General features: G+C 41.3%; 1 protein-coding gene across 1 annotated transcript in view; it reads right to left on the bottom strand.

The window, feature by feature from the left end:
* The window catches only part of USP24 (ubiquitin specific peptidase 24), a 112523-nt gene that overhangs the window by 38933 nt on the left and 49285 nt on the right, over positions 1 to 24305 (bottom strand). The window contains exons 14-33 of the mRNA XM_019528298.1: positions 22601 to 22715; positions 21948 to 22051; positions 12529 to 12636; positions 11958 to 12053; positions 11699 to 11860; positions 9657 to 9764; positions 8842 to 8991; positions 8150 to 8281; positions 7404 to 7515; positions 7181 to 7257; positions 6374 to 6514; positions 6179 to 6232; positions 5634 to 5749; positions 3658 to 3724; positions 3379 to 3489; positions 2648 to 2746; positions 2403 to 2573; positions 1260 to 1345; positions 1007 to 1100; positions 561 to 716 (exon numbers count right to left, since the gene is read on the bottom strand). Of these exons, the coding sequence (XP_019383843.1) occupies positions 561 to 716; positions 1007 to 1100; positions 1260 to 1345; positions 2403 to 2573; positions 2648 to 2746; positions 3379 to 3489; positions 3658 to 3724; positions 5634 to 5749; positions 6179 to 6232; positions 6374 to 6514; positions 7181 to 7257; positions 7404 to 7515; positions 8150 to 8281; positions 8842 to 8991; positions 9657 to 9764; positions 11699 to 11860; positions 11958 to 12053; positions 12529 to 12636; positions 21948 to 22051; positions 22601 to 22715 (2259 nt within the window). The remainder of the gene's footprint in view (positions 1 to 560; positions 717 to 1006; positions 1101 to 1259; positions 1346 to 2402; positions 2574 to 2647; positions 2747 to 3378; positions 3490 to 3657; positions 3725 to 5633; positions 5750 to 6178; positions 6233 to 6373; positions 6515 to 7180; positions 7258 to 7403; positions 7516 to 8149; positions 8282 to 8841; positions 8992 to 9656; positions 9765 to 11698; positions 11861 to 11957; positions 12054 to 12528; positions 12637 to 21947; positions 22052 to 22600; positions 22716 to 24305) is intronic.

The raw sequence follows: 24305 nt of genomic DNA, 5'->3' as shown, positions 1-24305 counted from the left end.
AAAAAAAAAAAAAAAAAAAAAAAAGAGGCTTCTCTTGGTCCTCCTAGTTGGGTTTGTCAGAATTCTTCTCACAGGGACATTGCCACAATTTTTGCTAGCATTTTTCCTAGCTTCCAAACTGCCAAGGTTTCTCATTTTGGTAAAAATAATCCAATTAAAGTATCAAACTGAAAACAGCCTGATTTTCAAAGAAGTTTAGAACTATTCACTTTTAAAAAAGAGCTGCAAGTATCCAGCACCTCTGAAGATCCAGTGAAAGATTCAAATAAGTGCCTAAAGAACTTCCATTACATGGGCAGAAAAATACTAACGAAAAAGTATGTCTTTGTTTTACAACTGCAGTGATAGAGGTCTAGATCTATAAGGAAATCTTACAGCAACCTTAAAGCAAACTTCAAGCTCTACACTTACGGACCTTTTGGTACCATATAGTCTTGCTAGGTTCTTGATTTATATAATGAACTCAGTGTAGGGTACTTGGTTCTTAGTAACTGAACACATCTTTTTAGGATTCAAATGGTTTAAGTGCTAGAAAACAGGCACACCAAGTGTTTTCTTACCTCTAAGTTGTAGAGCACTCTAAAGGTGGACATGCCTGGAGCGAAAGATCTGAAGAGACTTTCCAATATTGAGCTAGCACTGGGCTGGTGTTGGTGTTTTGAAGACAAAGAAGGGGATTTTGAAGATTGAGAACTTGATTCTGACAGCAGTGTTTTCTAAAAGAGGAAAGGCACAGAAAAAGCAGCACTTTTAGAACAGTGGATTTCACCAAAAAGGAGGCCTTTGAACATCATCTTCTGAAAACCCAGGAACAGCCCCATTTGGAAAACAGCTAGAAATAAATAATTCAATCCTTGAGAACCTTTTGCTGCTATCATTGAAGTTTTACATACCCTGAACCTTTGCATAAGAGCACCCTGACAGAGTATTACAATTTGGATGTTTAAAAAAAAAAAATATTCTTTACCCTATATGAACAAGAACTCTGGATGATTTTAATTCATACCTTTCTTCCCAGAGAATCTAGTTGATCAAGTGCTTCCTGAATAGCTGGGTCAGTAGGAATTAACAGCAGAAGCTTTCGTACTCGCAACGTTATCCTGCAAGTTAAGAGCAGTTTATTCCACATAAGATAGGATTCAGAGCCACAGAGTGGATTGGAGTCTGCATATTTTTGGAATTATTTTTAAAGAGGCAGCTATTTGGACTCTGCAGTAACAGCACTTCTCTAATGTTTAATAATCATTTAGCTTGTTTACCTTGGCTCCTCTAGGTTGGCAAGCTGATATAGCATGTCAAATACATTACACACGAGAGCCATTACTACTCCAGGAAGGGATTTCTCCTGAGGATTAAGCAGAAACACAATTATAAAGATTTTCCCCCTACCTCTCTAAGCTAGTTTATGGACTTCTCCATTGAAGCAACTGACCCAAATACAAAATTTGACCCAGGGAAATCTCATCAACTTTCTAGCCCAAGACATTATTTGAATTCCAACAGTTAATCATTTGCTGTTCTATACACCTATTTCTGTATATTTTTACATCTACCTCAGATAAAAGACTTCTCTAGGCCAGCTGTTAACTCCGAGTTGGAGCATAATGAGAGAGGTGTTCTAATCTTCCACCATTCTCAGATGTTTTCTTTCACATACTTGAGTTTTACTGGCAAAGAGTTCCAGAAAAACTCCTGAGGTTTTACACTTAATTGCCTGCATGTCATCAAATAACAAAACAAGACTGAGACTTGCATTTGCTTGAGTCTGAGACTTTGCATTTACCATAAATACCTAATGAATAGGTATTTATATGCTCAAGTACACAAGTAATGCAGTCACTACATCCACACTTTTTAAATCTAGTTTGGGTTGGATTTGAGTATCTTGTTTTAATTTCAATTTGTAATAAAAAGAAACCTTCCCTTAAAAGCATTTACTCAATCCCAGAGGGTTTTTTTTTTAAACCTTCCCTTCCCTCCCTCTCTCCTCCCCACTCCTCCCACTCCCATTTAAGCAAAGGATCATGTACCCACAAAGCACATGGGCATTGCATAAGATTTTCTCTACAAATCAAGTGGATTACAACACTGACTGACAATGCCTCAGTCATTTTCACCTCTGCTTCTGTCAAAATGCAGAACATCCTGATCTTTAGCACCCATGCTATTCAAATCCAAGTTGTCTGGACTGGAATCAGTCTGGTAACTCTGGACTGATTTTGTAACAGATACAAATGGAAGCCAGAAACACCCCCCTTTTTCAATTCTCATATGTAGCAGAATTTGAAATCAGTCTTTGGAAGTGAAGGGGGTAAAGCGTGAGCTACAACATCATCACATTTGCAAAGACTAGCTCACGGAAAGTGTCCTGTCACAGCAGGTTTCAGCTTATTGTACTGTACCTGTTCCATTACATATGATGAACTGAAGACACCACTGCTATTACTGGAGCTGGCTGAGGAATCAGCAGAGCTCCCTGATGGGGTTCCGCTTCCTGATGTCTTTACTGTTAGCATGTGTTCATCTGAGAAGCCCAGCTGGTGGAGCAGCTTCTGATCTTTATTTATTGTGAGCTGCAACAAAGCATTTACCACTTAGTTCTGGTAGCAAGAATCAAGTTCATTAGATTACTTGTTAATTAACATACCAGACTATCGTTTGCAAATATCTGGATGTTATCCACAGGAGAATTCAGCAGCTTTGCTATCTTCCATCTGACACTTCCCACAGTTTCATTGCTGTGAGCCTGTAAAATACAATGTTAGTCTGGTGGATGCTGATTAAACAGCAGGGCCTGACTTTCTCTAATGTTCTATTAAAAGAATATTAATTTTTTTCCTGCTCCCCTGCTATGTATGAGAATATTTTCCACAAGGGAGACTGCCTATATAGGGAAACAGTGAAAATGATATCAGATACTGCCAAGTGAACAAAACCTGGAAAATTAATATTCTTTACATGAGTTTCTCCATCATCATCCTCTTCCTAGGTCTAAGTACATTTTTAGAAACAGTGGGCACGTCTACATGAGATGTTTACTGCAGAGTAGACCAATCAGCTCCGAAGTAAACGTCTCAGTGTCTACACATTAGGCTGAAGTAAACTAATAAACTCTGCAGCACTGCATGTGTAGACACTGATGCGGCTGGCTGGTGGACAAGGGTGTTTCAGTGCAGGGGCTGCCTCGTGGCCTAGCCAGCGCGTCATTAACATGCATGTGTAGACACACCCAGTATGTTCAAGCTAACTGCACCATGTAAAATGTTTATCCAGATTGTAATTCATTCATCCTCAGAATGGGGCACAGATAGAGAGTACTGAACTTTCACAAACAAAATGATCAATGCAGTAGGATATATGTAACCAGTACAGACATACCTCTACAGTGAAGGTATCTTTGGTAGATTCGTATGTAACATTAAGCGTTAAGAGATGTCCATGGAAAGAGGCACCATGAGGTAGAATAGTTCGAGGAACATAGTAAAGATCCTACAGAGACAGACAATTCTTGAAGTAAAAGTATTTTTACAACAGTAAGCTGTAACAAGGATTCTACTGGACTATAGCATAGATCTGAATAATTTACAGCACTATTAAAATACTGAAAGGTTTCTTATCAAGCTATGAGACAAAGACATAAATATTCAAGCACCTTACCTCTATGGTTATCACATAGCGTTCCGCCAAAAGTAGCAGCCTCTCAATTATTACAAGTTTAGTTGACCTAGAGATTGGGTCCAAAATAAAAGCAGGGAGTAAGTGGCTTAGGCAAAGGTCACCATCACAGATTAGTACTCAGCAAAACCAAGGACTAAATCTGGTGGAGACTAAGTAGTCTAGGTCTACTAAACTGAGATGCTTCGGTAGAGCAGGGTGAAAACCTTGCACTGTACGCACTTCATGTATCACGTCTGAGATACTGCACAGTATATGTCTAGAGAGACCATTCTTATACCTGGACACTAAAATTGACAGGTTTAGAAACCATTAGATCCTTGAAGGATAAGAAGCCACCTTCCACCACCTTCTATGCCAGGGACTGGCAGCCTTTAACAAGCAGTGGGCTGGAACAACCTGGCTCTGGTCTAATGCAGGCCAAGTAGCTTTGGCAGCACATCAGTGGTGGGAGGCTTTCCCCATGCTCAGCTAGGCAGCTGTGCCTGTACCACCATTTTTTTTTTTTTCCACGCTCCCACTCTCCAGCTGCAGCATGGGCGCAGATACTAGCTAGTGGGGAGGTGCACTGGGACCAGGTGCAAACCGTGTCTATGCTGCTCCTCTTCTCCCCGCTCCTTGCCTCCAGCTACAGCATGGGCAGAGCTGGAAGCTGCCCAGCCCCAGTGAAACTCCTCACTGGCTGGAAGTTGTACCCACGCTACAGGTGGCAGGTGTGGTGTTCGGGAGGTGGCAGCAGTATAGAAACAATTTGCAGTGGTCCCGGTGCAGCTACCCATGGGTTGGAAGAAGCACCTGCACCGCAGCCAGGGAACAGGGGTTGGGACAAGCATTGGCAGCTCAGGCATAGCTCCCAGTTGCCTAGCCCTGGCACGGGCAGCAGTCATTTGTAGCTGGAAGCTGCCTAGCCTTAGCACAAGCATAGGCACAGGCACAGTCAAAGTCCTCCAGCTCTGAGGAATGGATCCAATGGTTTCATGGGCTGGCCATATGCTGCTGACTCCTGTTCTATGCCACAGGTGGAATGAATGAAAAGCAGCAACAATCCTAGAGGATTTCAGTACTTACACTTCCAACCTGATTCCCTGTATAGGCTTTTAAAATAAAGACTTTTCTGAAATCAATTAAATATTAATTGAAATATGTAGCTGAAAAACTACCATTGTAAACAGCCACACACCTGTCCCTAGATAGAAGCATTATGAAAGCAGCTTATCCTGCTAAGAGGAACAGGCAAAGTTGGGTTACTGCTTACAAGTGTTAGTTTATGATATACACTCATTTGTGCTACTTCAAAAAAACCTTTGCTTTAAAAGGATGATTGGAGCAAATTCCAACCTCTCATACTAAGAGCAGAGACTTAAAAGGCCCATATCAACAGAAGTACTTAAGTATATTTTAGCTGCCTATGCCAAAGATTGCATACAGAAAACAGTCTTATAACCACTTCAGAGCCTAAAGTTTTTACCAGTAAAGTCCCCATGGTGCTCAGAATGCTGTTACTTGTCCATGCCCGTATCTACGGTCACCATGGCTGAGCAAAGCATTTATCTCCTACTCAAGCCTGTTGGGATTCACAAATGAGGTACTTCTATGCCTCATCTTTTAGAGGGTCCAATTTGGTAATGTGTCCAGAGCACATTTAACACGTTTTATTCAATTAGGAATAAAAGAAAAACAGCTTAACCACCTTTCTTGGATGAAGAGATGTAAAGTACTATAGAGAAAAGCTGAGGAGTTCTGTTTGTTGCAATGACCTGCTTGGTAACCTTGAATCACCCTGAGAACCTGCAAAGAAATCCAATCTTACAGGGTAGACAGATAAGGAATACAAAACCTGAGGCTATACTGAGTTGATATATTCTTCACACTAAAACTTACTGCACTTCACATTTAAACTTGTGTAGGAAGAAGCTCAGACATTTGTTGTATGTTTATCCTCTTAAGTGAAGACATACCTGTAGGGAGACTGTACTGATGTTGCTACAGTAGGCATAGCAGTTGCTGTAAGCATTTTTGTAGCCCTCGTAACAGCATGTGTTAATGTTGGACCACCAAGTGCTGAACTGGCTGCCTAGAAGATAAAGGCAGACACGTGTACAGCTATACATATATTGCACTGTATGTTTCATAGTGATGAAAAGCAAGAACTAAAGGAGACTGAAGCTGTTATTGTGTTACTTTAAAGTTTCAGCTACACTGTGTTACTTTTGTACCTTCGCTAAGGGGTGGTGGCTCATGAAAGGAAAATCCCCGTTCATTAAAAAAACCTGAGCATTTTTACCACAATTCATTATTCTAGTGCTCATTTCAGGTAGTTTATTTTAAAGAAGAATTTACTGGCCTTTACATTTTATGTATTTTTCAGTGAAAGAGAAAGGATAGGGTTTACACTGTTTAGATCACGAATGACTTTGTTACACAAATAAAGTGACAGATAAAATGGTGAGTTGTTTAAGTAAAATTACATCAAGGTAAAATGGGAGTTCACTTTGTCACTTACCTCTAATCTCGTATAACAATCAGCAATAAATTTCTTGTGTAGTGACACTGAATCCTTAAGAGATGAAGGACAAGTAAATTAGATTTTTATTTTTAAAACCGAGTGTGAAATGGCCAAATTAAATGACCAGTTATAGTATGCAGAGTACTAAACCTCTGTATGTGTCAAAACTGACATAAAAAAAAATATAGCTACCTTTTTCAGTCTAGGATTTAAATTAATATAGCTATAATTTATGATCAACTGAATGGCTTCATTTGCAATTTCTTCATCAGGGGATTCCATTGCAATTTTCCAAATAAAATCCATTCCTATTAATTCCAGTTTTTCTACACTCTGTTCAAGAAAAAAGAAAACAACGCTAAAATTCAAATTTTGCTAGTTATATATCATAACAATGTATATAATTATAGACATTTTATGCCTGCTGGAAAAATCAATTTCTGGCACACATTAAAAGCTGTTTCGGTGCGTCAGTCAGTATGCTATGAAATAAACTTCAAATCTACGTCACTTAAGACATTTAAGAAGTCTAAACCACTGCATACATGACATTTAAACAGCGATGCCTGATCCCCGCCCCTGCCCCCCATCATCTCAGCCAAACCAAATCAAGACTGAAAAACTAGCAACATTTAGGAGTTCCATTCTGCTAAGGAATGGAATTTATTCAAAATATCCAATCATATGCTAACACGCTCAAATGGCATGTACTGATCAAATACTTAAGTCACACTTGAGGACCTGTTAACAAATATGACAAATTAAGAGTCCGTGATGTGTACAGCAAGCTACTTTTGCTAGTAAAAAATAAGAGCAGACAAGGTTAATAACATTAAAAATTTTAAGGATTTAAATACATTGAACCTACTTGTGTAAACAATTAACTAAAAAACAATAGGGTGTTTTTGGCTATATGTGAGCAAAAAAAGGGTAGAAATTTTCTTTATTCAAAATACAGTTAAACAAGACTTAAGATATAAAATTTTACAGATGACTTACCAATTGAGTTCCCTGCCTCTTTAGTCGATGATCACACAGATTCACATTCTCAAAGAACGTCTTAAATAAACTGAAACCTGCATGTAAAAACAATGCAACTTTTTATTTGGGTTTAGGTCCTATGCTCGTCTTATACACAAACAACAAGACTGAGAACAAATAGAGACTGACACAACGAGGTCCATTTTAAAGCTGACCCAGTGCCCAAACAGAGTTCTCGTACCATTCATTGTGATTTCATACGACTCCAGCTTAAGAATTTTCTCTTTGAAGAGCTGCTGTTGCACGTCACTCTCCAGATCATGCTGACCTTTTGTAAACCACTCAAAGCACATCTGTGAATGGAGTAGAAAAGCGTAAGCATGGGTTCCCCACTTAACCTCAGAAGTTCAGCACATCTGATATTGCTGGTACTATAATGATTTAAATCCTATAGCGAGTCTAATAAGAAATACTTAAACAATGGAAAGTTATGCATCTGTGACTACCTGAAATGAATACCACTGCATATAGCATTGTTATACTAGGTATCTGTATAAATGCAGAGAATACTAGACTTCATCTTGGAGCAAAAAGTTCAAATTCCACACCCCAAATTCCACTTTTTACACTACCCAAGCAAAGCAGCATTAGGGATTCCTGGCACTGAGAATACTGCCATCTTTTCCAGGAAATGTCAAATGACATTTTGTTGTATATGACATGACTCGATGGGCTGAACATTAAGCAAAAAATGAAGAGAATTCTCATACAGAGATGGCCGACCAAAATTCCCTTTCAACCAAATACATTTATGTTCAGTGCAACATGCTAGTTGTTGTTAAAATATAAAACCAGTACCATTCCACATGACTTTGGAAAGTATTTAAAGACAAACAGAAAGAGAGAAAAAATTAACTGGAAAGCCACTAACGAATGAGCTGTTAACTCCATTCCTCAATCACAGGGAAATCATTTGAAGTTTCTTACCTCGCGATCTAACTCGCAAACATCCTGACCAGTCACAAGGCATTCCCAGATTTCCCTGGCACGATTCCAACCTAAGTAGAGGGTGGCTTCTTGCAGAAAAAATGCTAAAAATTTTAGATGTGCCTCTAGGTACTGAAGAGGAGAAAACAGAATCAAGTATAAAGTCTTGTCATTCTGAGAGAGAACTTTTAAATTGAAAATACATTTTTTGTCTCAATTGTTAACGTGTGATTGTCTGAAAGTCTGGAGAACCAGAAACTGCATCTGCAATCAAGTCCATGTGAACAGGCCTGCCCAGAGATTGTTGCAGGGCCTGCTATTATTTCTATTTTAAGCTAAAGATATAATTTGGGGCATCTTCTCAGAATAGAAATGAGCAAAGAAACCAAAAGCATAAGAACACCAGGTTGGCAAGTTCTCTGCTTCTACTGAACCCACATACTAATACACAAATATTTTTCTGGTCTGAAATGGATGCAACCAATTCCAACTACCAGTCTATTAACACAGAACTGCAGCAACATTTAATAGTTAAATAATGAATAAAGCTCAATTTATTTACATTACAAATAATAAAATGGATTTTTGGAAGGAGGAAGCATAGCCTACACACGCATATACAGCATCGTCCAAGTGTTGAACACACACTCTCATACTGTGTTTTAAACAGCAAAAAGTATGCTGTCTAGTACCTCCCGGTAGGTGTATCGGCCATCCACTAATGTTGTTCCAACAAGTCCTCCAGCACCTGCTACAGATGCAGCCAATCGATGACATGATATTAGGCTTCCTGTCACCAGCTTCACTATCTCAAAATTTTTCTTCAAATCTTGAATGATGCTCTTCACAAAAAAACAGCAAGGAAAAAAATTTGTAAAACACTCAGCACTAGGCAGTTTTGCACTTCTGTAGAAGTACTAAAGACTTTCCTGAGAATTGTGGCATTATTCAGCAAGCACTGCAGCCCTGCAAAACTCCTCACCCATACCCCTGCCAACCCCATCTTAAAGGGTTCCTTGAAGGCTGCTATCTTTTAGCATTTGGCAATGAAGCACTGGCTCTGGACTTTGGCAAAGCCAACACCTCAACGCAGAACAGGTATAACACAAAATGTGACATGCTGGCAGACTGGGGTGCCATTTTAATTTTACTCTTCAAGAATCAAATTTGATTTTATTGGCTCAAAAGGCAATTTACAAGATCATCCCGTTTGAGCTAGTCTAAATGTCAGCCATCTTAAGCTCTCCAATCAGGTCTGCATGGCAATGGCATGGAAAACTAAGATAAAAGGACCAGTTCTCCTATAAAAGAGATTACTTGCACATAAACGAATAGCTCAGAGCACTAGGGAATTACAATATGAAAAACATGCTATGAAGTCATCACCACTCTATTAGACACTAAAATCGAGCAGACCATAAGTAAGTAATATGTAGTCTGTTGGTACAAAGGCAGAAGTCTGATGGGTATGCTGTGCCTTCAAAAATATTTCAGCACACGCTCTTACCTTGTCTTGCTTTTGGTATGTTTGCTTGATAAACGAACGTGTGATTTCATGGAGCTGACGTAAAGCTGGCACCACCCACACAAACTGGGGATTGTTGTGTTGGGATGACTAGTAATGAGAGAAGTTGAACAGTTACACAAGTGCACATGATAAACAACAGACTTATTTACTGTAAAAGCATGTGGAAGCCTGTTTATTCTCAGATACTCCCACCACTGCAGATAACAGCTATTTTCTTTCATAGTGTGCACTGTCACTACTTCCCAATTCATCTTCAAATATAATGAAAGTATCTTTTAGTTTTCCAAACACACAAGGACTAGTTAGCCACTCCTGTTCTTTAGCCTGTGGTCTCACCTCACTGATAAGAGATTGTGTAATCAAGAAATTAACAAAATTAGAGAGAGAGATGAGAAAGCAGGATGAAAAACAAAAACAAGCTCTCTGAGGTCAGGAGGGAAAGACAACAGGACAGGCAGCCAGGGTACAGATGGCAACAGTAGCCGGGAACAGCTACCGAGCGAAAGATCAAGTTTAAGAAACAGGAAGAGGAATCAGGGAAGAAATAATTTAAATGATTCAGTCCACTGATTTACGATTAAGCAGCAGTAGGGAGGTAATCAGTGGCTGTCTCAATGTGATGTTGCAGAGCTGCAGTGGGTCTATAGATGAAAAACCAAATTTATTTTTGAAAAATAATGCTACATAAGATCAAACCACAAGCTAAAAATCCTCATGTTGAAAAACTGCTCAGACCTCTGCTGGGTGAGGCCTTCAGGAACCTCCCCTTTCCATTAAGTTTGACCACAGAAGTTAGCTCACTAAGCTTTTGTCTGTGAAGGTAGTATCTTGTTTTTGGTTTAGATACTAACTACCAATGCCACATCCCCATTTAGAATTCCACCAAACCGATGGACAAAGCTACCCTGACTTCACACATTTGGAAATACTGCTAGGCTTATTTTTTAATTACTCAGATATTATTAAATTTCCTCTCATTCTCATGAGTAAGTGCACATGTGTTTGTGATTCCACGCTAGCAGAGGCCTGGATTCAGATACTGCAGAAAGCTGTAATATGGTTTAAGGATACACTTAAGAGCCATTGCTAGTGAGAACAGGAAAGGAGGGATTTCAACAAATATTCTCCAGGACAAAGCCTGAGATTTGCACTCCTCAGTGCTAGGGAAAAAAAAATCTCTTGCTAGCAAGGAAGTCAGCTATCTTGGCACCTAGAAATAATGGTGGTACTAAAAATCTTCTTGGGCTGCTGTTGAGAAACTAGAAAAGGCAGTGCCCAAATTGATGTAGTTCAGCATAAGGGAAAAAAGGGCCCAAACTAATGAAAAGCCATTTCCCTTTACAATGGCACATTTTAGACAACCCAGGAATACAGAAGCATTCTTGCAGGCTGAAAGAAAGACCATGTGATACAAAGATAGCATGGTTAAGTGTGGAGGAATAGTTTAAGACCACATGCCATGAGTTCACATGGTCAAAACCCTCCGTCTCACTCTTCAGAAGCATACTTTTGTGCTGCCCAGGAAACATCTTGAACATTCAGCTGCAAGAATGGATGGTTTTTGTTAGGCATGGAAAGTGTTTCCTTAAGCCTAAACCATTACTGAAATTTAAAAGCCAATTTGTGTTTTGAGATTTGTCTGACAGATACACTAGAAAACATACTTTACTTCCAAAAAAAAGATGGTTCACATTTAAGGAACATACTAAAATACTGACATACCTTAATAGCAGTTCCATCTGCAAATTCTAACCTTGAGTCCATCCTTGCAGTTTTCCCAAAAACTGATCACTCCTTCGGCTAGAAATTTGTTTAAAACAAAGGCAAGAGACTTACTATGAGTCTCATAATAAAACTGGATCAAACAAAGTGTACCCCTCTTGTGGACTCCCCAAGGTAAGAATTTACAGATGGGACCAGGGTCAAATTGTGCCATTTGACAGAAGAGGGGATAGGGCAATATTAAAACTCTATAAATCGTGCCGCTTTGGGAAAAAAGATAATCCTAAGGACAGACCAACCCTTTTAATATCTTCAATGCACTTGATGATGTAGCTTCTTTTGATTGCCTCCTTCACTGCATAAGCATCACTAAGGATTGTCAGATGTTCCTCCAAGGCCTGCTGAATTAGATTACAGGGTAATGTTGGAAGATGGGCCAGTTCCCAAAGCACCTCCAAGACCTACAAAGACAATATACAAGGTTAGGCCGTGACCAGCAATTACAAGGATATCCAACCTTATCCTTTATCTAGCAAAGGAAGAAGGAATTTCTCATGCCTTTCCAGTGGTCGTCTCAATGCGCGCTTCCCGACCAATGCGTCCTATAAGGCTCAGTAGTTTCTGTCGCACTCTATCGCTCTCAATCTCCCAACTCTGCAGGGCAAAGAAATATTATTTTTATGACAGCAGCAAATATATAACCAACATGCAAAGTTCCAAAGCTCTTAATTGCTTTCATCTGCTCTTTAACAGGGTCATCACCAAAATATTGAGAGGCATGCGTTTTAAACGTGCCAACTCCCATTTTCGTTATTGGGAATTACACAGCTCATTCACTAAATGCGTTAAAAACACAGTACAAGCAGATGCAATAATAAGATCTTTTCTTGAAAGTACTTTTAGCATGGATAGAGAAAGGTTTTAACTATTTAAGTGAGACTTAAGCAAGTTAATTGACAATATAATAGGAGCAGACAGCAATTTTAAGTACATATTTCCATCTTTTCTTAAGGTCAGATTCAATGTTTTGATAGAAATTACTATTCAAAAATGGTATTTGTAGATGGGAGACTCAAACATATCGAAATCCCTGTTTTAATAAGAAATTTAAATTCAGATGAAAACTTACATTCTGAATAAGAACAAACAGATGATTAAGTTGATCAGAGCTGAACTTCACAGCAGCTGCAGCAATAATAGTATGAATGTTTTCAATCACAGTGGATGATTGTCCTGACTGAAAGAGGGGGGAGAAAAGGAGACAAAAGCTACTTTTTGCAATAATCAAACGAAGAAAATTTTAAGATGGGACTTCTCCTACTATACAAACTTCACAGTGTAAAAACCTTCCAATATCTAAGGAAAGACAGGTGAATGAACGAATGATTCTTCATTTCACTACCAGGCAAATATTGAGAAAAGCCTTTGTACAGTAACAAGAGGCAAGTTTTTCAGTCTGACAAGACCCCAAAACAGCCATAATAGTGAGCAGAGACAAATGGCTATTTGGTGAAAAGCGCTATGTTATCTGCAAATGTTCTGGGGTGGCACTAGACCCTCTGAAGGGTGACCTGAGGTGCAAGGAGGTAAGTGTAGCCTTAGGCTTGTCTGGGCTGGATGATTTCCCACACCCAGTGCCTGGCCCCTTTACAAGGATATAGCTTTAGAAATTGGGTGCTGTTCAATTCACAGAAGTTATGGAAGGGCATCTTGAGCTCAATGAGGAGTGCCTCAAGTCCAAAAAGATTGAGAACCACTGGTGTAAATGCTATAGGCAAGGAGTGACTTTATATTAAATGACTGCTTCCAAAAATATTTTGTATTTCCCTGTTTAACTTTATTAACCTGTTCAACCTTATTTTTTAAGGGGAGACCAACTATGGACAAGAAAGATTTCTACACCTCCCTGCCTTTCTGCTGCCCGACACCATGGGGGGGGGGGGTGTGGAATCCTGCCTGATTTGCACATCAAAGAGCAACTCACAAAGACACTCTCATGGACCCAGAGGGACAGACTTACACCTTCAACTTCCTCTGTGCAAAAATTAAGTTTAATTTCTACCTATGGGGACTTTATACCATCTTTAATTTTCTCTGAGCCTGAGGAAAGGTGTGTGCCTAAGCTTGCAGAAAAAGATACGTTTTTTTTTAAATTTCTTAGTTGGTCTAATAAAAGGTATCATCTCTGAAAACAAGAGTTCTGGAGTTTTCCATTTCTTTTTGTCTCAGACCAATATGGCTACCAAATATATCCCTGAAGTATGAAAACACTGGCACTCAAACAGAAAGTTACTGAAGCTCTCCATGACTGGCTCAGTAACCCTCTCCCCAATCTATTTTCTGATCCATAATAATAATTTTCCGAAGCTATTCACAAAGGCTGCGCACAAAAATTCTCTCATCTACTTCCAGTTATACTGGCAGGGATACTAGTTTTCTCTGTTTAAAAATCACAGATTCTCTGATAAAAATTGCCAATTCTCCAATTAAAATCCCCAAAGTTTGCATTTTTCCGTGATTAAAATGAAACGCCATTATATATATGTATATATATCTGTTGATCACAATATTTTACTGATACATTTACAATTTAAAGCAATTTGGAAACCTACTAGTGCCTCAACTACTATAATAAAATAAATTATAAACACCTATAAATGTTGGCGTTTGATTTGGGGTTTTTTTTAATTATAGAAAAATGAGTTATCCCTGCCCTCTTCACTCACCAGGATGCGGGTCTGGGCAACCCTCCTCCCCCCACCAACTTTGTGGTGCCGAGCAGCCCTGATATGCCAGTGCCATTGCCCCTCACTCCTGACCCACAGACCCCCTTCACTCCCCAACCACAGCTTGCCGCCTCCCCAGCTGCCAGGGCTACAGGGTCAAGGACCCAGGTCCTCAGCCCCCTGCCCTGCCCCCCAGCAGCTGCCCAGGGGAGGCGGCAGCTGTTGCAATGGAGTGAAGCCCAGCTGCCCCTTCCCCCACAGGCAGCACAGCTGGAGCAGAGCCCATGGGTGGCGGGGGGGCATTAAGTGAGTACTGCCTGCTGCGGGCTCCCTGCCCTGCTGCTCTCTTCCAAGGCCTCAGAGGACAGGGACTTGGCGGGACCCAGTGCGGCAAGGCAGAACCAAGTGGGGAAGCTTGTTGCCCCTGCGGGGAGCCCCGCACTGCCATGGCAAGGCATCCACTGCTCACCCAGCAGCAGCAAGGGGCACAACTCTACACTGCTCCCTGGCAGGCAAGGGGCACCTCGCTATAGCAGCGCGGAGTTCCCAGTGGTGGCACTGAGCTTCCCTGCCTTGCCCCACTCGGCCTTGCCACGCTGGGCTGTGGAGGCTCCAAAGGGGAGGGTGGCAGGGTGGGGAGCCCCGAGCCCGCACCCACTCTGCACAAATCTGACATGGGAGCAGCAGCTAGCAACTTTTTAAGTCCCTGAATCAGATAAGAAACTCCTTCCCTCTCCTCACTCTCAACAACCCCTTCTCTCTGTGCTCAGTGGCACTTCCCCTCCCTGCTGCTGTGCAATGCAGTGCTGCCAGACACAGTGGCAGTGGCAGCTGGCAGGTTCCCCCTACCCAAGCCAGTTCCCAAGCTGGCAGGAACCCCTGTGGGGTGTTAGAAATCCAGCAGGGAGGAGGGACCTGTTTGCTGCTGCTATCCTGAGCTGAGCTCAGCTCCCACACAGTCCAGCAAGAATAAGGAGTGGCGCTGGAGCTCTCCCAGCCCCTGGGGAAGCCAGAGACACCAAAGACAGCAGCAGCAGCAGGCACGGGAAGGGGGAATGGGGGGAGAAGCAGGAGTTCCACCGTGCATGGAGGGAAAGGGAGTTCTTACCCGATTTGGGAACTTAAAGAGGTCCCCAGCTGCTGCTCTCATGGCATGGTCTGAAAGGGTGCCACTGCACCCCCTCTGGATTTACCCTAGCCCCTCACTTCTGTTGTCAATCTACATACACCTGTCCTGCCAGTGCTTGGGAATCTGAAGAGGCTTTGAACAGGAACAAGAACATTAGCATTCCTGGGAAAGCCTAATTCAATGTGGTGACAGCATAGACCAGTCAAGGGCTCTTCCCACATAGGTAGGTGTGGGTGTGTGGAGGGGGTGTTCAGCTCCAGCTCTTCCACTCACTGCAAAAGTGGCAGTATCCAGAGCTTTCGTGCTGGAATTCTACATCACATTACATTGGATAATAGCATTACAAAATGAGCATGTGACGTTTTCATAAGCTGGACGAAGGAAAATAAAGTTTGAACTCAAGTGATCTAGGGGCTTCTGCTCCTAGGACAAAAATGTTGTTAACATAAAACTTGGTTTGGGATGCCAACTCCATAAGTGCAAGTCTGCCGACCCTATACTGCACTTCCTCATCCTGAGTTGGGGAAGTCAAGAGTCATGAGAAAAACTACAGCTAACACTATGCCTGCTGCTGAAAGTCAGAGTAGTTACTTGACTATCAAATCATCTGGCTGTCTCATGATATGTAAATCCCTTCTCTCTGCTGTTCCCTATACCTGGGAGCTATTCTTTGGCCCCATTCTTAATATAGTCTCCTGGGAGCTCTGACAACCTTATTCACCCTCCAAAAAAAGGTCAAACACATTACAAATAAGTCATGAATTATAGGACCTTGTGACGTAGCCACTAGGACAGCAAGCAGAAGTCCCTCCCAGTGCCATGCTCATAAAAGGTCTGTGGCAAGTCGTGCACGTGCCTCAGTGCATCCTACCAATGAGCCTGCTTCCATGTGTTCTTCATTTAGAAATGTACAGACCCAGGGCAACTTTTAAAAACATCTTAGCCCACGCTTGAACTACTATGAGCCAAACAACACTTCCTGCCATGAAAAGAATACAGTCAGACCCCAAGTTACACAGGATATGTTCCTGAAAAACACCGTGTAAGTTGAAACTGTGTAACTCGAGGCATTAAGTCAATGGAAACCAGGGGGATAGGGGCCTGGGAACAAATCTGATAACATTTCATAATAAAAGGATATTTAAACACAAAATAATGGAATTAATAGCCTTATTAAAACCTTTACTCCTGGCTATGTGCTCATACAGAGACAAAGCTTTAGCCCCAGTTGCTGCACTGTCGACAACTGCTCCTTTTGTATTGGTCATTTCATTGAGCCAAAGATTAAGGAGTTTCTCAACCTTATCTAAATAAGGAATTCTAGTCACCGACAACACTCTTGAACTCATAGGGATTGTCGTTTTCACACAGTCTCTAATTTGTTGCTCACTTTTTTTAATGGTACGCACATTCAATTCACTTAAACTCCACTGGCGAGCAACTGATGCAGCACTATTGTCTTCTCTTAATTTATCAAGGATTTCTATTTTCTAGGCCAGGGTGATAGACTAATGTGCTCTGTTGGGCACAGCATCAAAGGCTTTCTTTGATGCCATTTTCACAAATATTCAGGGTTTAGCTTAACCAAAAATGATGGACAGTCTTGGAAGAGATGACAAGTGATGTTAATGCCATGTACGCAAACTCCAAACTAACAACCGCTTTATCACAAACAGTGTAAATGTGAAGCAGGGTATCATGTAAGTTGAAACATGGTCACGTTATATAAAGCATGCATACGTGAATCAGTGCAACTCGAAATCGTGTAACTGGGGGTCGGACTGTATGCTTGCCTGACAGACCATCTCATTGGGAGAGAACTCAGAAGCAAGCAGTGGGTTTGAGGCTGACAATTTATACAGTCTGAGAAGGATCTGTAATGTGAAATTCTGTCCTTGCATCGTTCATCTTGGGGATATTAGAGTGCCTTTATAAATCACCCTGGGGAAATCAAAGCAGAACATACAGGCAAGATCATACAGTGGAAGAGCTGGTAAAACCCAAAACTCCTAACAGGCCATACTAGGTTCTAACCACCGAGTAATGCTCCTTCCCTAAAAGTCAGAAATAAAAGTAGGAGGCAAGATTCAGACTAGACTACAGATACACCCCCAGACAGGACTACCAAGGCAACAGTGGTACCCAGTGCAGCCTGCAGCTGAAGTTCAAATTGCTTCTGTATTCTGGTGATCGATTTAATCCCAAAAGAATGAAATGGCAAATTGGATAATGAAAAAAACATCCAAACACAATGCCTTACTCAACTGAAACCAAGCAGAAAAAGTTAGCAAGAGTCATAAAACAAAAATCTTCATATGTAAAGGTCTTATATGAATAAAAAGAACCATACCATAGCATCTGCCAATATACAGATTATTTGACCTGAAGCTGGGAGGAGGGAAAGCCCACATTCAAGTCTCATATTAAAACCACAGTGAAGAGAACTAGTGGAGTGCCCCCTATGCAGGCCTTAGACCAGGTCCACGAGTGGACTGAATTGTTACTCTTCTAGCTCCTGCCTCTAGGGCAGTGCTTCCCAAACGTTTCCTCAGCATGACCCCATTTGCTTGGCATGGCCCCTTCCTCCCAACCCAGATCCTTGTTTATCATGACCCCATCTGCTGATGTTGTGACCCCATTTGGGGTTGCATCCCACAGTTGGGGAACTGCTGCTCTAGGGACTGGGGAGAAGGTTGGGTGGGGCAGGAGGGAAAGAAAAAAAAAAAAGCTGCATCACTCATTGCAGCATCCTTAAAATGCTTCAATGCTACATCCTAGCCAGAGATAAGGTGCTGTGTCAGCAGCAACTAGGTCATTAAGGAACTAGGAAACTTTATACAAATGCCATATGTAACCCTTTACTGCAGAAGGCTTGGGAGAGATGCACCTTACAGACACTGCACTGCACCTGCACGGGAAGTTACATAAGCTTTATACACCATATGTTAGGAAATGACTGAACAAGATTTTTGAACTGTTTAAGTAAACTGATAATTTCCAACCTCTTGTTCATCTACTCTGTAGTCAGCAGTTATTTCAATATCTTAACAGTAAACTGTCAAGCTCTCCTTTCAGAAATTAACAGTCATTTTGAAATCTGAACACGTCAAAATCTTCTTAAAAGAAGGCGCTAGGAAATAAAATAGGTCTGTTTGGGACACAGAAGGGCAATGGGTAGGGGAGAGAATGTGTTGGGTGTGAAGCCCCCAGGTATAAAGGTGGACTTTTCTCCTTATGCATTCCTATTACCAAACAAAAGTCTAATAAAAAATTGAATTCCTTCAATTTTTATCTACATTAGGGACGCACAGATAGAGATTTTTTGAGTCAATACTGATGGCTGATTTTTAAGGAGCCATATTGGCCGACACTGATCTGATATGCAGCTGGGCAGCATGAACACCAGCACTGGGCTGGTGTGGGGGAAGGATGGGGGGTGTGCAGATCAAGGCCACCACGCTGCCCTGCTGGGATGGACCCACGACCAGTTTGTTCAGGAGATGCATGAGGGGGTGGTGGTGGGGTGGCAGCGGCAGCTCCTGCTGCTGCACGCATCCTGGGAAGGCAAGGGGGTGTGTGCCCCCAGATCTCTGCGCAGGGCGGGCTGGGCTGCTGCTGCAGGCTGGGGCCAGGTCTGTGCTGGGCTCTTTGCAGCAGGGGCTGGGCTGGGATGTGCTCGGGGTGTGTGCATGGTGCAGCTGTGCACATGCATGGGGCATTTATTGACACATTATTAGCCACATCAGGCAAAAAAAGTTGATTTCCGATATTGTTAATTTTCCCTATATCCATACCAATCCAATATGGGACTGATGTATTGGTGCATCTCTAACCCATGTATAAAGTTTTCCTTTGGGAACATCCCATTCTCATTGCCAATATAAAAAGAGATTCCATTCAGGACAAGATCTAACACCTCTCTGTGTTCAGGTGGACACCACTACACACACAGGCCAGTATTCACACAAAGTATTACAGCTGAGGACACGTTAATGGCACAGTTCTAAAAAACCATCATATTCACACACAGTGGGGATTGATGTAGATCTCTCAAGGCATCCAAAGACTTCAAATAATTCAAAACTATACACAATATAGGGGACTGAATTGTTTGTACCAACTGAAACACCGCCACCACCAAAACCAAACAAACCCTCTCTGCACTGGCACATTACATTTCAGTTCAAACTGTTCCAACTAAAAAGACACAACCTTTCAAAGTGCATTTTGCATTAAGCACTTGAATCATCTTTTCTAAGGAGTGATTAATATGAGTGCTCTTAAGCTGAATTTCTTAATATGACAGAATGACTGATCAGTCAGTAATGCACATGTAAGAATAAGTTGAGAGAACATTAATAGAATATGAGCACCTTTTCTTTAAAGGCTGACGATGAGTTGGATTCAGAAAAAATAACATTATAAAGCACGGTCATCAGAACAGCCTCCTTTTCAGGTTGATAGCTTCTTATTCTAAGTGTTTTTGCAAGCCCTTTCCATTTACTTTTAAGAGAAAAACATTTATCAATTAGTCTACAATAATGAACACTCATGTTTCAAGATATAAACTGAATACTTGACTCTGGATGGTGATAAAGTGGTTGAAGAATAAAGTTCTATTTGCTTTAGATTTTAAGCATATTTTCAAAGTCTTATAATCTCCCCCTTCCCACCAGGTTCACACACTACCAGCTGAGAAATACTAGGATAGAAAAAAGGAACAGAACCTTGAAGATACAGATGTTAATTAGGAAGCAAGAGTAAAACTTGTACAAAATAAGCACCAAGCTAAATCTGTTGGCCCATGGGTGGCAGTTACAATAGTACGTGTCTTTGAAAAAAAACATTAAATGGATATTACATGAAAACCTCTACTATCCCCCACTCTGCTGACACCTTTGGGTACATATCAGCAGGGAGAGCAGCCATGGAGGGGGGATTTTTTTTTTTTCTTTTTAAAAACAGGTCAGGCAGATTAAAGTAACCTGAAACATAATGGTACTACCCATCAGCGCCCCACCCCCCACCTCAAATGTTCATTTGAAGATATGATGTGGTCTGATCTGCAATCCCAACAATTGTGCCTCCAGCCATGCCACATGTGCATGGCAGGAGACAACTGTAAGTCAGGTGTCAGATCCCAGTTGTGTCATGTTGCCAGTGCAGGGGGACCCCAACTGAACGCTGGCTGCCCCTGGGGACCAATGGGGCCAGTTTGAGCTCCCATGTGGTCCCTAGAGCCAGTTGGTCAGCTGTTTGTTGGCAGAATTGGGACTACCCCTGGGCTTAAGCCCCAGAATGGTTGATTAGGACTACCCCAGGGCTCTCATCTTGCCACTGTCCTGATTAGGCCAACAATCAGCTGATTGAGACTTTGTTCTGGGGCTGGAGTTTACCATATATTCAAATTTAAAGTATGATGGTAAATAGCCACAAGGGGTGCATCTACGCATGCACTTTACTGCAGAGTTGACCAATTAGCCCCGCAATAAAGCATCACTGTCTGCACATGCATTGGCATTATGGCGCATTATATTAACTCTGCTAGAGTAAGTTAACTGTTGGGGACAGTACTATCTTACAGTGCAGTTATTTACTCTGCCAAAACACACGTGTAGACGGGAACAGGGGCTGGCTGGGGCATGAGGGTGCTAGAGTGCGGGGGGCTGCCATACAGCTCCACACTTTAGCACTCGTGTCCCAGTCAGCCCTTCCATCACCTGACACCACTACCTGGAGCCCAGGGCTGACCCCCTGAGCCTGCTGCCAGCCCAGGGTTGCCCTGCCCCAGCTCAAACTGCTGTGGTCCCAGATGCATATGCTGTACCCAGAAGCAGACGACTCCAGCCCAAACTACACTCAAGTTCATTTCTTTGCCTTAATTGCTCATGTAGATGCAATAACTTCATAACAGGTTTTCTATGTAATAACTTTATAGCTGGTTTCCTGTTTTACTGAGCCATTAATCCAATGAACACATGGCCAGTTTATCCTTTAAGATGCAATTAACTGGTTAATCCTGTTGTGAGTGTAGTGTCTGCCTGGGGCCTCAGGAAGAACAGGATGACAAAACCCTGGAGCTGGAGGGTAGACACTGCATTTCAGTATTATCAAGTAAAGGAATCCTTCAGGAATAAGATGTTTCCTCCTACATCCCTAGTACACAAAATAGCCTGCAACACACACAGACATGGGCCAAGTTTAAAGCTAGATGCATTATGGTTACTGTTTTTTCTTAATATTTTTCTCTATACTCAATTTTGTTTTACTATAAGTATATATGAAATCACTTGGCAGTTTCATGCACAATCTCCCTAGCAATGAAGCTACCTTAATATTTTAAGAACTGGTGATAAGATGTCTAGATCATTTCCTTGCATGTGATTAGTGCTTAACAGAGTACAAGTGAAGAAGCTCTCTTTCTAAAGGTGTTTCAGCATTATCATGTGGGCAAAATGTTAATGGCCATGGCTGAAAATGAAATTCCACTGATATTTAAATTAATAATGCACACCATGATTCTGTAAGGAAATTAACCAAGTAATATGATGGTCCAGCACATAAATGAACAGCTATAAAACCTTAGAAGTAGCTTGACTTCATATTTCACACCAAAATTCTAAACAGCCACCTTAAGACACTGGCTAATTTTTAAAGTGACATATAAAAAATAAAAAGCACCCATAAACGTACCTGTATTCTCCAAATCTTAGTGAGCTCATCTAAAGATAATTTACTGCCTAGCAGTTCAATAATTCCCTTTATGCGGTCACAGTATTGCGCTTGGTCTATATTGCCTAAAAGAATAAAAGGAGACAGATGAATTGCATTTTTTTTAAGTTATCACAGAACATGAGTCATTTCTTAAGTCAGCCACAAGAGGCTTTTTTTTTTTTTAAGGAAGTGTCAGCTAAATCTTATTTCCATCAGAAAATTCTGTATCTGCTATTTATTACAGGCTATTCCTAAGATTACGAAAAAAGAAAAATCAGAGAATAGAACTGAAGAGCAACGATGGATTATTTTCTGTGCATTTGACAGTACTTTATCAGAGAAATGAAACTGACTGGAGGCAAAACTGTCATCTCTCTGCCAGTGGGTATTAACTAGTAAAGCAGCTGCAAAGCTGGAAGTGAAACTGAGAAAGCAGTGGCAGACAGCTACATACATGAAAAGAAGAGTGGGGTTTACCAGTGATATTCTCAAAAACCTTCTTAGCATCAAAATAAATGGTAGTAGGCTAGCAGATTCTCTGCAAAAGAGTTTCCTATTCAGAAAATGGAATAGGATTCCAACTGATTGTCCTGTTAATTACAAGGCAAGGTACAAACTGCAAGAGTGCTTACCTTCTAGCGCAATTGATAAAACAGAATTTTCTACTAGCCAGTTTAATAATCGGTCGGTATCTATTGCATTCTTCACCGATTTGGATACAGTGCTGTCTTCTATTAATTTGGTTACCTATAAGTCATAGAATGTGAAACTTATATCTATGTCTAATTCTCAAACACAGTAAAATCCATTCAGAAAGTTCAGTGGGGTATCGCATGCACTGGAATTAAAAACAGACAAAAAAAAACAAAACAAAAACTAGTCTGCTGTCAAAGGCCGGGCACAGAAAAGAAACAGCTTTGATGTTTGTCTACCTCTAAATTCCTCAGCTTCCTACTCCCATTCTGTCACTGCATACAGAGAACTCCTGTCCTGTAAACGCAGGTGTACCAGGAAGTTCTCTCAAAGTATGTGTCCTCCTACACTGCTCAAGTTAGTTCCGCATTTTCATTAGAGAATTCTCGCATCTCAGTTTCTTCTAGTAACGAGTGACCACAAAACTTTAAAAAACCCCTAAACACGTGAAATTAAATTAGTTTACTAGGAAAACAACATGCTCATGACCAAGGACCCAAAATTAAAGTACATACATTAGTAAACTTTGTTCGATTACAAATGTACCGGTTCCCCTTAGAAACAAGAACCAAATTTGAGAGAAGCCCTAAAATACATTTAAGGTGCAGCTACATGAGACGTTTACTATACAATAGATTAATTTGTGCAGTAAAAGGATCGGTGTCTACACGTGTGCCCTTATTAGGTTGGAGTAAACTAATTTACTCGGCAACAGTGCACATGTAGTGGCTGCCCTGGCTGGCTAGGACACAAGGATTCTTCAGTGCAGGAACTGCCTGCTGCACGAGGGTCCTCCAGTGCAGCCCCAGCCAGCCCCTCCACAGCATGTTGAGCCGAGGGGGAGCAGCTCTGGGCTGACAGGCTGACCCTGGGGCCCCCTACCAGCCAGGGCTGCTCTGCCTCAGCTCAAATGTGCTGCGATCCTGGGCATACATACAAATTGCAATAAACTCTGGAGTTTATTGCTCCAGAGTTTACTGTTCCTGGGCATGTGTTCAGACAGTGCGCCTGGGAGCAAGAAACTCCAAAGCAATAAACTCTGGAGTTTTACTGCTTCGCATTAACTGCATGTGTAGACATGCTCTTAATGTAACAAGCTTTCTAAAGAGAAGTTTCTGGGAGAAGCATGTTTTCCTAAGAACTGAAGGACTCAACCTTTCATCTTGTTGTATGCATTCTGTGGGGTAAAGATGCCTCCTATTTCCACTTGTATGGTGCCTAGCACAAAGAGGGTATTTGCCCGTGATGGGATCCCAGGCACAATGGTAGTCCAAATGCACCCAAATAGTGTGACAGTCTGGTAAGATTCAATTCACAGTACATCATGCTTTTATGGAGCTCCATATTACAAGTAAGATATTTGTCTGAAATATCCTAAGCAATGCAGAGAGTTGGCAGAACGATCTCTCACTGTAACATCCATGAAGAGCAAAGACTGTTGTTTATGAATGTACCTGAAACTCTAGTTGTAAGAGAAGGGTGAAAGTACCTGAACTATTTCCAGCTAGGAAACTAGTCCTTGAACCCACTAAGCTTGCAAAGCTTTTCTTTCTTTCTGCGGTTTTTTTTTTTTTTTTTTTTTGTTTTACTTTCTCTTCCCGCCACTATGGGTTGGGATTTTTCAAAAGGAAAAAAGTTTAAAAA

This window comes from Gavialis gangeticus, unplaced genomic scaffold, assembly GCF_001723915.1.
Source record: "Gavialis gangeticus isolate Ggan-Ray unplaced genomic scaffold, GavGan_comp1, whole genome shotgun sequence".
NCBI lineage: Eukaryota > Metazoa > Chordata > Crocodylia > Gavialidae > Gavialis > Gavialis gangeticus.
This window is presented reverse-complemented; position numbering and strand designations above follow the sequence as displayed.